This window comes from Bos mutus, chromosome 26 (genome assembly GCF_027580195.1).
Source record: "Bos mutus isolate GX-2022 chromosome 26, NWIPB_WYAK_1.1, whole genome shotgun sequence".
Classification (NCBI taxonomy): domain Eukaryota; kingdom Metazoa; phylum Chordata; class Mammalia; order Artiodactyla; family Bovidae; genus Bos; species Bos mutus.
In genome coordinates, this window is record NC_091642.1 from 35,120,482 (window position 1) to 35,135,530 (window position 15,049).

Below are 15,049 nucleotides of genomic sequence, written 5' to 3' on the forward strand. Positions count from 1 at the left end.
ACTTCTTTGAATTACTTTCCTTCCTTTCTCACGTGTATTAGGCACACCATAAGGAAACTCTGAGAACTGGCTCATCAAATTATGCTTTTAATTAGGAACATGCATAGAATAATAACTCTCCATTGCCATACACTAATCATCTTGTTCTATTTTGTATTGACTGCATAGTGCTACTCGGTAATAGATAAAGCATTAGCATATGTGACGGCCAATACAAATGTTATATAGATAAAGCATTAGCATATGTGATGGCCAATACAAATGTTACAGGACATGGAGAATAGCGGATACATTTCTGCAGTGAAACTGCACCATAACAAGAAGAGAGATTGAGAAGGCATTCCTAGGCAGAAGAATGAAGAGGAAAGGAGGTGACCAATGCCTCAGATGAGAAGGAGTTGAAGACAACGTCATAGGAGACAAGTCCTTACAGAGGAATGAAGCAGAGCTTGTAAGGAGGTGGCACAGAAGTGAACCCATTGGCAATTGGGGTGGTGTCGATGTCCTTTGGGTCAACCACAGATTTCAAAGTAAATTTTTGTAAAATCGCTGTCAGGAATAAAAACACCTCCATGCGGGCCAGGCTCTCTCCTGCACAAATCCGTTTTCCTGAAAATAACAAACACAGAGAGTACATACTCCTAGAACACTGTGTTTCTGGTTGTTAGAAAGAGTTGGCATGCACATCTGGTATTCCAACCTCTCACAGCTGTGGGGGAGTTTCATGAGGAACTGGCCAATGTGTTACTTATCAGTGGTTAGAAAGTAACAATTGATGAATGGTTGAATGGATAAATGTAAGCCACAACAGTTAGATAGGCAGACATAGAATGGATACACATGCTGTCCACATAATTTCGTATCTTAATGGCTACCCTGGCATTGGAGAAGGAAATGGCAACCCACTCCAGTGTTCTTGCCTGGAGAATCCCGGGGACAGGGGAGCCTGGTGGGCTGCCATCTATGGGGTCGCACAGAGTTGGACGCGACTGACGTGACTTAGCAGAGCAGAATGGCTACCCTTATTTACACAAATTTTTAGTGAGCTTTGGCACTATGCCATGTACTTCATTAACAATTCTCATGCAATTTGATATTTCATGTTTTCATCAACCTTTTTCTTCTCCTGGAAACACACAGTATAGTTGTAGTTTATGTTCTTAGTCTGATGTCCCTATCATCTTTATTTCTACTCCTCACAGCCTCTGTTCTCTGCTCTAACTACATCTTCATCAATCTTCAACACATCTTGAAGTTTCAAGTTTTACAACACATGGTTCCTTATGGATAAGGTACACTTCTCTTATATTTTCAGCACCTAGCTCAAATTTTATTTCTGAATTTGAAAGAATTGGGTCATCTTTCAAAGCTTTGGTAACTTAGAGCAATAAAGAGCATATATTATGAGAAGGGAAAGTGTGGGGGCATTGCAATTCCTACACCTGAGTATAGGAAAAGAGCAGTCCAACCAGCCCCTGAGTGGGAATTTTATAAGAAGTTCCAACTGATCCCCCCCCCCCCGCCCCCAAAGCATCTTGTCCTTTGAAGTAACGAAGGAAAAAATTTTGTTACCTGCTGAGAAAGGCATGAAGTGGTCACTCTTTTTAAAGTTACCACTCTCATCCAGGAAGTGGCCAGGGTCAAACATTTCTGGGTTAGGAAATACTTTGTCATCATACAGCACAGAAGTCAGTGATACTAATACACCTGTGCCCTGGGAAGAAAAGATGAAGATAAACTGAATTATAAAGAAGTCATGGAACTGGAAGAAATGTTATAAATTATTCATTCCAATATTATGACCTACAGGTGAGGAATTCTAGGTCCAAAGAAAGACAATGGCATTTTGAGCCAGACAAAGAAGTAATAAATAAGGAATAAGCTTAAGGCAAGTGACAGTGGTATTTGAAGTGGTGAGTTCATGGATCCTAGTGTGTTAGACCTTCTGAATCCATTCTGCTTATCATACTGTTGTCTGTCCCCATCAGCTGCCTTATTTCACTACTTTAGTTTTCACTCATCTAATATGTGGATTATGGTTTAAAACGGGGAGACTCTTAGAGTTTGGGATGTCTGGATTATAAGTTCATAAGGCTTTTATAAACAGATTTCTCATCTAATTAATAATAAATTCTGTGATAATAACAATAAGTATAATAACAACTGCTAGTATTTATCATTGCCATGTGGATTGTTTGTCTTAAAGTATATGGCAGGGTTCATTAGAGATGGATGCTAGCTTAAAAACATATAGAAAGGGCGGGGGCGGGGGGGGGGGGCGGTCCTAAGATGGCAGAGGAATAGGACGGGGAGACCACTTTCTCCCCCACAAATTCATCGAAAGAACACTTGAGCCCTGAGCAAATTCCACAGAACAACTTCTGAATGCTGGCAGAGGATATCAGGCACCCAGAAAAGCAGCCCATTGTCTTTGAAAGGAGGTAGGACAAAATATAAAAGGTAAAAAGAGAGACAAAAGATGTAGGGACTGAGATCCATCCTGGGAAGGGAGTCTTAAAAAAAGAGAAGTTTCCAAACACCAGGAAACACTCTCTCCGGGCGGGTCTGTGGCGAGCCTTGGAATCTCAGAGGGCAAAATAATCAGGAGGAAAAATAAATAAATAATTAAAACTCACAGATTACCTGCATAACAGCAACTTCCAGCTGTGCAACAGCCCAGAGGCTCGCATCCCCCACTAGCAAGCGGGGGAGGAACAGGGAGGAGCAGGCTGCACTGCTTAAGATAAGGACCTGGCCTGAATCCCCTGAGGGCAATCTGAGGAAACTAGCTTGAGATAGCAACCCAGACTGTGGAATAGCTATCCTGTGATCCTGGGAAAAGCCCTAACCACCGCCAGGCATGCTTACAGAACAAAGGACTGAGCAGAGCTAGCTGGCTGTGGACCCAGTCTATCCCCTGTCAGAGACAGGCAGGTGAGGGCAGCCAGAGCTGGAAGGGGGCAATCGTGGCCCCAAGGAGGCATCCTACACCAAACTGCAAGCAGACTTCCTTGATAACCAAGACTTTCTGGGATTCTGGACGGTCGACATCCACTGGCAGGGTGGCAGCCAGAGATCAGCTTCCCAGAAGAGACACACGGCACACCTGAGAAGGTGCGCCTGTTGTACACCCAGAAAACCAAGTGGCTGGGACGGGGGAGGAGATAAGTCGCAACCTTCAACTGAGGGTGACTACGCGTGTCAAGGACCTGGCCACCTGAGTTGCTCGGACCTGGGATGGGTGCAAAATGCAGGCCCAACAAAGTCCGCCTTTGTGGAGTACCCAAGAACATGAACCTGAGCGGCTTAGACGTGGGACGTGCATGCAAACCAGGGCCCACATCAGACAGTTCCCAGCAGAGCAACATGGAGTCTGAGCAGTGTAGACTGGGAAAGCACACACGCTGTGATTCACTGTGGCTGAATCACTGTGAACACACACCAGTGATATTTGTTTGCAGTGTTCCTCCCTCCTCAAAGCACGACTGAACAAGTGAGCCTAAAAAAAAGTGACCACCACCGCGCCCCTTGTGTCAGGGCAGAAATTAGACACTGAAGAGATCAGTAAACAGAGGAAGCTAAAATAAACAGAGGGAACCGCTTTGGTTCAGGTGCAATAGATTAAAACTGTAGTTAGCACCGATTACATAGGAAGGGGCCTATAGACTGCAAGAAGTACAAGCCAGACCAAGGAACTATCTGAAAATGAACTAACCCCACACTGTCTGCAATGGCTCCAGAGAAAGTCTTAGATATATTTTTACTATTATTATTTTTAATTAAAAATTTTTTATTTTATTTTATTTTTTGGTTATTTTTAAGTCCCCATTACTCCTTTAATTTTCATTTCTATAACCTACTATTACCTTGCAAAAAAAAAAAAGAAAGACTCTATTTTTAAAGCAAACTTCATATATACATATATTTTATAATTTCTGTGACTTTGTGTTTTTTTGTTTGTTTTTTGTTTTTTGGGGGTTTTTGTTTTTGTTTTTTAATATTGTATTTTTGAGAATCTAACCTTTATTTAAGATTTTTAATCTTTGCTTATTGATATTTGTTATCAACTTTGTACCTTTAAGAACCCAATCTACAGGACCCATTTTTACTTGGGAGTGAGATCACTGGCTTGATTGCTCTCTCCCCCTTTTTACTCTCCTTTTTCTCCAACAGGTCGCCTCTATTTCACCCCTTCCCCTTTTCTTCTCTACCCAAATCAGTGAATCTCTTTGTGTGTTCTGGGCTGTGGAGAACACTCAGGGAACTGATTACTGGCTGGATCTGTTGCTCTCCTTTTGATTCCCCCTTTTATCCTCCTAGTCACCTCTGTCTCCTTCCTCCCTCTTCTCTTCTATGTGCAACTCCATGAACATCTCTGAGGGATCCAGACTGTGGAGAGCACATAGGGAAGTGATTACTGGCTAGCTTGCTCTCTTCCCTTTTGATTCCCCCTCTTCTCCTCCTGGTCACGTCTATCTCCCTCCTCCCTCTTCTCTTGTCCACGTAACTCTGTGTACCTCTCCAGGTGTCCATCACTGTGGAGAAACTTTTCATCATTTACATCAATGTTTTATCACTGGTGCTGTATAGAAGGTGAAGTCTTGAGGCTACTGTAAGAATAAGACTGAAAACCAGAGGCAGGAGGCTTAAGGCCAAATCCTGAGAACACCAGAGAACTCCTGAACCCAGGGAACATTAATCGATAGGAGCTCATCAAATGCTTCCATACCTACACTGAAACCAAGCACCACCCAAGGGCCGACAAGCTCCAGAGCAAGACATAACACTCAAATTCTCCAGAAACATAGGAACATAACTCTGAGCCGCAATATACAGGCTGACCAAAGTCACACCAAGCCCATTGACATCTCAAAACTTTACTGAACACTTCATTGCACTCCAGAAAGAAAAAATCCAGCTCCGCCCACCAGTACACTGACACAAGCTTCCTTAACCAGAAACCTTGACAAGCCACCCATCCAACCCCACCAACAGTGAGGAACCTCCACAATAAACAGGAACCACCAAACGGCAGAATACAGAAACACCACCCCAAATGCAGCAATATAAACAAGATGAAAAGGCAGAAAAGTACCCAGCAGGTAAAGGAACAGGATAAATGCCCAGCAAACTAAACAAAAGAGAAAGAGATAGGGAATCTACCTGATAAAGAATTCCAAATAATGATAGTGAAAATGATCCAAAATCTTGAAAACAAATTGGAGATATAGATAAATAGACTGGAGACAAGGATCAAGAAGATGCAAGAAAGGTTTAACAAGGACCTAGAAGAAATAAAAAAGAGTTAATATATACTGAATAATGCAATAAATGAGATAAAAAACACTCTGGAGGGAAACAAAAGTAGAATAAGGGAGGCAGAAGATAGGATAAGTGAGGTAGTAGATAGAATGGTAGAAATAAATGAAACATAGAGGAAAAAAGAATTAAAAGAAATGAGGACAACCTCAGAGACCTCTGGGACAATGTTAAACACCCCAACATTCAAATCATAGGAGTCCCAGAAGAAGAAGACAAAAAGAAAGACCATGAGAAAATACTTGAAGAGATAATAGTTGAAAACTTTCCAAAAATAGGGGAAGGAAATAATCACCCAAGTCCAGGAAACCCAGAGATTGAAAACTTCCCAAAAATGGGGGAAGGAAATAATCACCCAAGTCCAGGAAACCCAGAGATTCCCAAACAGGATAAACCCAAGATGAAACAACCCAAGACACATATTAATCAAATTAACAAAGATAAAACACGAAGAAAAAATATTAAAAGCAGCAAGGGAAAAAAACAAATAACACACAAGAGGATTCCCATAAGGATAACAGCTGATCTTTCAATAAAAACACTTCAGGCCAGAAGGGAATGGCAGGGCATACTTAAAGTGATGAAAGAAAATAACCTACAGCCCAGATTTCTGTACCCAGCAAGGATCTCATTCAAATATGAAGCAGAAATCAAAAGCTTTACAGACAAGCAAAAGCTGAGAGAATTCAGCACCACCAAACCAGCTCTCCAACAAATGCTAAAGGATCTTCTCTAGACAGGAAACACAGACAGGGTGTATAAACTGGAACCCAAAACAATAAAGTAAATGGCAATGGGATCATACTTATCAAGAATTACCTTAAATGTAAGTGGGTTGAATGCCCCAACCAAAAGACAAAGACTGGCTGAATGGATACAAAAACAGGACCCCTATATGTGTTGTCTACAAGAGACAAACCTAGAAACAAGGGACACATACAGACTGAAAGTGAAGGGCTGGAAAAAGATTTTCCATGCAAATAGGGACCAAAAGAAAGCAGGAGTAGCAATACTCATATCAGATAAAATAGACTAAAACAAAGGATGTGAAAAGAGACAAAGAAGGACACTACATAATGATCAAAGAAGATATAACCATGATAAATATATATGCACCCAACATAGGAGCACCACAATATGTAAGACAAATGCTAACAAGTATGAAAGGGAGAATTAACAATAATACAATAACAGTGGGAGACTTTAATACCCCACTCACACCTATGGATAGATCAACTAAACAAAATTAACAAGGAAACACAAACTTTAAATGACAAAATAGACCAGTTAGACCTAATTGATATGTATAGGACATTTTACCCCAAAACAATGAATTTCACCTTTTTCTCAAGCACACACGGAAGCTTCTCCAGGATAGATCACATCCTGGGCCATAAATCTAGCCTTGGTAAATTCAAAAAAATTGAAATCATTCTAAGCACCTTTTCTGGCCACAATGCAGTAAGATTAGATCTTAATTACAGGAGAAAAACTATTAAAAATCAAAACATACGGAGGCTGAAAAACATGCTGCTGAATAACCAAAAAAATCACAGAATAAATTAAAAAAGAAATCAAAATATGCATAGAAATGAATGAAAATGAAAACACAACAACTCCAAACGTATGGGACAGTGTAAAAGCAGTGCTAAGGGGAAGGTTCATAGCAATACAGGCATACCTCAAGAAACAAGAAAAAAGTCAAATAAATAACCTAACTCTACACCTAAAGCAACTTGAAAATGAAGAAATTATGAACCCCAGCGTTAGTAGAAGGAAAGAAATCTTAAAAATTAGGGGAGAAATAAATGCAAAAGAAACAAAAGAGACTATAGCTAAAATCAACAAAACCAAAAGATGGTTCTTTGAGAAGATAAATAAAATTGACAAACCATTAACCAGACTCATCAAGAAAGGGAGAAAAATCATCATCAAAGGGAGAAAAATCAAATCAACAAAATTAGAAATGAAAATGGAAAGATCATAACAGACAACACAGAAATACAAACGATCATAAGAGACTATTATCATCTCACAAGCTAGTAAAGTAATGCTCAAAATTCTCCAAGCCAGGCTTCAGCAATATGTGAACCGTGAACTTCCTGATGTTCAAGCTGGATTTGGAAAAGGCAGAGGAACCAGAGATCAAATTGCCAACATCCGCTGGATCATCGAAAAAGCAAGAGAGTTCCAGAAAAACATCAATTTCTGCTTTATTGACTATGTCAAAGCCTTTGACTCTGTGGATCACAATAAACGGTGGAAAATTCTGAAAGAGATGGGAATACCAGACCACCTGATCTGCCTCTTGAGAAATTTGTACGCAGGTCAGGAAGCAACAGTTAGGACTGGACATGGAACAACAGACTGGTTCCAAATAGGAAAAGGAGTTTGTCAAGGCTTTATATTGTCACCCTGCTTATTTAACTTCTATGCAGAGTACATCAAGAGAAACACTGGACTGGAAGAAACACAAGCTGGACTCAAGATTGCCGGGAGAAATATCAATAACCTCAGATATGCAGATGACACCACCCTTATGGCAGAAAGTGAATAACTAAAAAGCCTCTTGATGAAAGTGAAAGTGGAGCGTGAAAAAGTTGGCTTAAAGCTCGACATTCAGAAAACAAAGATCATGGCATCCGGTCCCACCACTTCATGGGAAATAGATGGGGAAACAGTGGAAACAGTGTCAGACTTTATTTTGGGGGGCTCCAAAATCACTACAGATGGTGACTGCAGCCATGAAATTAAAAGACGCTTACTCCTTGGAAGGAAAGTTATGACCAACCTAGATAGCATATTCAAAAGCAGAGACATTACTTTGCCAACAAAGGTTCATCTAGTCAAGGCTATGGTTTTTCCTGTGGTCATGTATGGATGTGAGAGTTGGACTGTGAAGAAGGCTGAGCATCAAAGAATTGATGCTTTTGGACTGTGGTGTTGGAGAAGACTCTTGAGAGTCCCTTGGACTGCAAGGAGATCCAACCAGTCCATTCTGAAGAAGATCAGCCCTGGGATTTCTTTGGAAGGAATGATGCTAAAGCTGAAACTCCAGTACTTTGGCCACCCCATGCGAAGAGTTGACTCATTGGAAAAGACTCTGATGCTGGGAGGGATTGGGGGCAGGAGGAGAAGGGGACGACAGACAATGAGATGGCTGGATGGCATCACTGACTCGATGGACGTGAGTCTGAGTGAACTCTGGGAGTTGGTGATGGACAGGGAGGCCTGACGTGCTGTGATTCATGGGGTTGCAAAGAGTAGGACACGACTGAGTGACTGATCTGATCTGATATGTAAATAAAGTGGACAACTTGGAAAATATGGACAAATTCTTAGAGAATTACAACTTTCCAAAATTAAACCAGGAAGAAATAGAAAATCTTAACAGACCCATCACAAGCACGGAAATTGAAACTGTAATCAGAAATCTTCCAACAAACAAAAGCCCAGAACAGACGGCTTCACAGCTGAATTCTACCAAAAATTTAGAGAAGAACTAACACCTATCCTACTCAAACTCTTCCAGAAAATTCCAGAAGTCGTGTCCGACTCTTTGCGGCCCCATGGACTATAGTCTACCAGGCTCCACCCTCCATGGGATTCTCCAGGCAAGAGTACTGGAGTGGGTTGCCATTTCCTTCTCCACCAGAAAATCGCAGAGGAAGGTAAGCTTCCAAACTCATTCTATGAGGCCACCATCACCCTAATACCAAAACCTGACAAAGATGTCACAAAAAAAGAAAACTACAGGCCAATATCACTGATGAACATAGAAGCAAAAATCCTTAACAAAATTCTAGCAAACAGAATCCAATAACACATTAAAAAGATCATACATCATGACCAAGTGGGCTTTATCACAAGGATGCAAGGATTATACAATATCTGCAAATCAATCAATGTAATACACCACATTAACAAATTGAAAGATAAAAACCATATGATTATCTCAATAGATGCAGAGAAAACCTTTGACAAAATTCAACATCCGTTTACGACAAAAAAACCTGCAGAAATCAGGTATAGAAGGAACATACCTCAACATAATAAAAGCTATATATGACAAACCCACAGCAAACATTATCCTCAATGGTGAAAATTTGAAAGCATTTCCCTTAAAGTCAGGAACAAGACGAGGGTGCCCACTGTCACCACTACTATTCAACATAGTTTTGGAAGTTTTGGCCACAGCAATCAGAGCAGAAAATGGAAAGGAATCCAGATTGGAAAAGAAGAAGTAAAACTCTGACTGTATACAGATGACATGATCCTCTACATAGAAAACCCTAAAGACTCCACCAAAAAATTACTAGAGCTAATCAATGAATATAGTAAAGTTGCAGGATATAAAATTAACACACAGCCATCCCTTGCATTCATATACACTAACAACGAGAAAACAGAAAGAGAAATTAGGTTTAAAAAGGTCCCATTAGTTTATTTTTGCTTTTATTTCCAATATTCTGGGAGAGCAACGGACAAACAACTAATCTCAAAAATATACAAGCAACTCCTACAGCTCAACTCCAGAAAATAAATGACCCAATCAAAAATGGGCCAAAGAACTAAATAGACATTTCTCCAAAGAAGACATACAGATGGCTAACAAACACATGAAAAGATGCTCAACATCACTCATTATCAGAGAAATGCAAATCAAAACCACTATGAGATACCATTTCACACCAGTCAGAATGGCTATGATCCAAAAGTCTACAAGCAATAAATGCTGAGAGGGTGTGGAGAAAAGGGAACTCTCTCTTACACTGTCTGTGGGAATGCAAACTAGTACAGCCACTATGGAGAACAGTGTGGAGATTCCTTAAAAACTGGAAATAGAACTGCCTTATGATCCAGCAATCCCACTGCTGGGCATACACACTGAGGAAACCAGAAGGGAAAGAGACACGTGTACCCCAATGTTCATCGCAGCACTGTTTATAATAGCCAGGACATGGAAGCAACCTAGATGCCCATCAGCAGATGAATGGATAAGAAAGCTGTGGTACATATACACAATGGAGTATTACTCAGCCATTAAAAAGAATACATTTGAATCAGTTCTAATGAGATGGATGAAACTGGAACCTATTATACAGAGTGAAGTAAGCCAGAAAGAAAAACACCAATACAGTATACTAACGCATATATATGGAATTTAGAAAGATGGTAACAATAACCCTGTGTACGAGACTGCAAAAGAGACACTGATGTATAGATCAGTCTTATGGACTCTGTGGGAGAGGGAGAGGGTGGGGAGATTTGGGAGAATAGCATTGAAACATGTATAATATCATGTATGAAACGAGTCACCGGTCCAGGTTCGATGCACGGTACTGGATGCTTGGGGCTGGTGCACTGGGACGACCCAGAGGGAGGGTAGGGAGGGAGGAGGGAGGAGGGGTCAGGATGGGGAACGAGGTATACCTGTGGCGGATTCATTTCAATATTTGGCAAAACTAATACAATATTGTAAAGTTTAAAAATAAAATAAAATTAAAAAAAAAAAAAGAAAAGAAAGAGAAATTAAGGAAACAATTCCATTCACCTTTGCAACGAAAAGAATAAAATACTTAGGAATATATTGACCTAGAGAAACAAAAGAACTATATATAGAAAACTATAAAACACTGGTGAAGGAAATCAAAGAGAACACAAATAAATGGAAAAATATACTGTGTTCATGGATTGGAAGTATCAATATAGTGAAAATGAGTACATTACCCAAAGCAATCTATAGATTCAGTGCAATCCCTATCAAGCTACCAACGGTATTTTTCAGAGAACTAGAACAAATAATTTCACAATTTGTATGGAAATACAAAAAACCTCGAATAGCCAAAGCAATCTTGAGAAAGAAGAATGGAACTGGAGGAATCAACCTACCTGACTTCAGGCTCTACTACAAAGCCACAGTCATCAAGACAGTATGGTACTGGCACAAAGACAGAAATATAGATCAATGGAACAAAATAGAAAGCCCAGAGATAAATCCACACACCTGTGGACACCTTATCTTTGGCAAAGGAGCCAAGAATATACAATGGAGAAAAGACAGTCTCTTTAACAAGTGGTGCTGGGAAAACTGGTCAACCACTTGTAAAAGAATGAAACTAGAACACTTTCTAACACCATACACTAAAATAAACTCAAAATGGATTAAAGAGCTAAACATAAGACCAGAAACTGTTAAACTCCTAGAAGAAAACATAGGCAAAACACTCTCCGATATAAACCACAGCAGGATTCTCTATGACTCACCTCCTAGAATATTGGAAATAAAAGCAAAAATAAACAAATGGGACCTAATTAAAATTAAAAGCTTCTGCACAACAAAGGAAACTATAAGCAAGGTGAAAAGACAGCCTTCAGAATGGGAGAAAATAATAGCAAATGAAGCAACTGACAAAGAATTAATCTCAGAAATATACAAGCAACTCCTGCAGCTCAATTCCAGAAAAATAAACAACCCAATCAAAAAATGGGCCAAAGAACTAAACACATTTCTCCAAAGAAGACATACAGATGGCTAACAAACACATGAAAAGATGCTCAACATCACTCATTATCAGAGAAATGCAAATCGAAACCACAATGAGGTACCATTTCATGCCTGTCAGAATGGCTGCGATCCAAAAGTCTACAAGCAATAAATGCTGGAGAAGGTGTGGAGAAAAGGGAACCCTCTTACACTGTTGGTGGGAATACAAACTAGTACAGCCTCTATGGAGAACAGTGTGGAGATTCCTTAAAAAACTGTAAATAGAACTGTCTTATGACCCAGCAATCCCACTGCTGGGCATACACACTGAGGAAACCAGAGTCAAAAGAGACACATGTACCCCAATGTCCATCACAGGACTGTTTATAATAGCCAGGACATGGAAGCAAGCTAGATATCCATCAACAGATGAATGGATAAGAAAGCTGTGGTATATATACACAATGGAATATCACTCAGCCATTAAAAAGAATACATTTGAATCAGTTCTAATGAGGTGGATGAAACTGGAGTCTATTGTACAGAGTGAAGTAAGCCAGAAAGAAAAACACCAATATAGTATACTAATGCATAATGTGGAATTTAGAAAGAAGGTAACAATAACCCTGTATGTGAGATAGCAAAAGAGACACAGATGTATTGAACAGTCTTTTGGACTCTGTGGGAGAGGGTGAGGGCAGGATGATATGGGAGAATGGCAATGAAACATGTAAAATATCATATGTGAAATGAATCGTCAGTCCAGGTTTGATGCATGCATGATACAAGGTGTTTGGGGCTGGTGCCCCAAACAAACTGGGATGACCCAGAGGGATGGGATGGGGAAGGAGGTTGGGGGGGGGTTCAGGATGGGAAACACATGTACACTCATGGCAGATCCAAGTCAATGTATGGCAAAACCAATACAATATTGTAAAGTTAAATCAATAAATTAATTAATTAAAAATAAAATTAAAAGAAACATACAGAAAGGATGAAAAAATAGAAAAATCATTTTATAACAATTCAGCTTAGGGTCACCGACTTAGGCAACATTTACCTATTAATGCTAAAAATGTAGGGTGAATGATAAGCATGAAATTTACCAAGTTCTAGTACTATGCCATATATTTTTATTAATTAAGTGTAAAAAAAAGCCAGAATATAGGCCATGGAAAAACCTGACAGATACTATTTTATTATGTGAACAACAGTGCATAACTGATAACGAGATAAATGACATGATGTGGCCTCCCACCTTCCCAATGAATTTCAGTGGGAAACACAAAGCACCTATGTAGTTCTCTTGCCGAATCATAACTGGAATCTAATTTCTAGAGAACCAGCTTGAAGAATATTTTACATGAGTATTGGCCTGGACACTTCACAAAGTGAAATGTACTAAAAGAAAACAAAGAGGGCAAAGAGAACTCATAATGGAAGACTAAAAAGTGAAGATAGCCAGATTTCATGCTTGTTCTTTGGCTGGATATTGAATTAAAAAGGGAAAAAAAGACCATAAAGGATATTCCAGTAAAAGTGGGAAAATTTGAAATACAGGCTGGGGGGACCTCCCTGGTGGTCCAATGGTTAAGACTCATGCTTCCACCGCCTTAACATCTAAAGTTATTAATAATTTTAGTCTATATCAATGCCCACATTTTATTTAAAAGGGAGGTGTTATATCATTCCAAATATCCACTAGGAGAAGGATGAACTTTTTGTGGAAGAATATAAACATCGTCTGAAACTCAGCATTTTCTCATTTATAACAATTGATACTCAACAAAAAGTTATTAGGCACTTCAAAGGCACAGCTAGGTGACCACAAGTAGAAGAGGGGAAAACTTATAAAATATGTCCACCATAGGGAACATTTCTCATCTCACTTTATAAGGACAACATTATCTTAATATTAGAAATCTGACAAGAAAATTTTGAGGAAGAAATATAGACCAAAATTCTTTACTCTAAACAGCAAAGTTCTGAACAAAATGTAGCAAACCAAATTCAGCTGTGTGTATATTTATAGTATGTATATTTAGTGGGAAATTGGGGCCATACAATCATAGCAATAGTTGTAGAAATCAATATGAAAAAATTGTATAGCAATTATAACCTATAAATCATAAAAAATAAAGAGGGTAAATTTTCCTAATCTAAGTTTTAAAATCTACCAAAATGTACATAAAACATGCTCAGTAGTGAGAGGTTAACCTCCACTCTCCCATAGATCAGAAATGAAACAAAGATGAAACACGGATATTAACCCAGATTACAGGGCAATGTATATAGAAATTGCAATTAATTTAGAGAAAGATTATTAGTAATGATTTTAAAATTATCAAGTTTCTTACCATTAAAATCATCAAATGATAAAAGCTGATTATATTCCCATATTCCAGATAAAAGAAATAGAAAAGACTAAAAAGTTTATAAAAGCAAGAATGATATTAAGCACCTAGGGGGGAAACAAAACAACAAAAGATTTGCAAGCCAATCAGTACACTGAAAAATTTTGAGAGAACTATAAACCCCCCAAAACTGGAAGTATATACCATATTTATTAACACAAAGATAAAATGAGTCATGATGTTAAACCTTTCTAAATAGATCAAATATAACACTGATAAAAATCCCAGCAGGGAGCTTTGATAAATTGACAAACCAGTACTAACATTGTTTGGAAAAGTAAACAGCTAAGATCAGGAAAACAATATTAACAAAGCAGAACAAATTTGGAAGACTTACACTGCTACCTGTCAAAATCTGTTATAAACTTTCTAGACTAACCTGGAAACAATACACAAACCATTGAATTGCTACACATATGATTTTTGTGCTTCTCTCATCTGTGTTCATTAAGGATTGCACCCATACTGAGAGAGTCATTTCCTAGGCAGGTTGATAAGGAGTCTAGGGGTCCCCAAGGAGAGAGGGGTCTGGAATTCTCAAGGAGGAAGAAAGGACAAACTTTTTTTTCCTTCTCTACATTCCTTAGGATTATATAACAATAATGTGTCCTGCCTGAGGACAATCTCTGGATTAAACCTTCTGGCTAATTCTGTTATCTTAAAATGTAAATTATGGGAGTAGACCTGGTCTTTACAAGGATTATATAACAATAATGTGTCCTGCCTGAGCACAGTCTCTGGATTAAACCTTCTGGCTAATTCTGTTATCTTAAAATGTAAATTATGGGAGTAGGTCTGGTGAGGTCTTTACAACCTCCAGACATTCTTT

General features: G+C 39.0%; 1 protein-coding gene across 2 annotated transcripts in view; it reads right to left on the reverse strand.

Moving 5' to 3' along the window:
- Nucleotides 1–427: 427 nt before the first annotated feature.
- LOC102285833 (cytochrome P450 2C9) overlaps nucleotides 428–15,049 on the reverse strand; it is a 53,784-nt gene continuing 39,162 nt past the window's right edge. For both annotated transcript variants that reach the window (XM_005899432.3, XM_005899431.3), the window contains 2 exons: nucleotides 1,573–1,714; nucleotides 428–609 (listed from right to left, as the gene is read on the reverse strand). In XM_005899432.3, coding sequence (XP_005899494.1) covers nucleotides 428–609; nucleotides 1,573–1,714 — 324 coding nt within the window. The remainder of the gene's footprint in view (nucleotides 610–1,572; nucleotides 1,715–15,049) is intronic.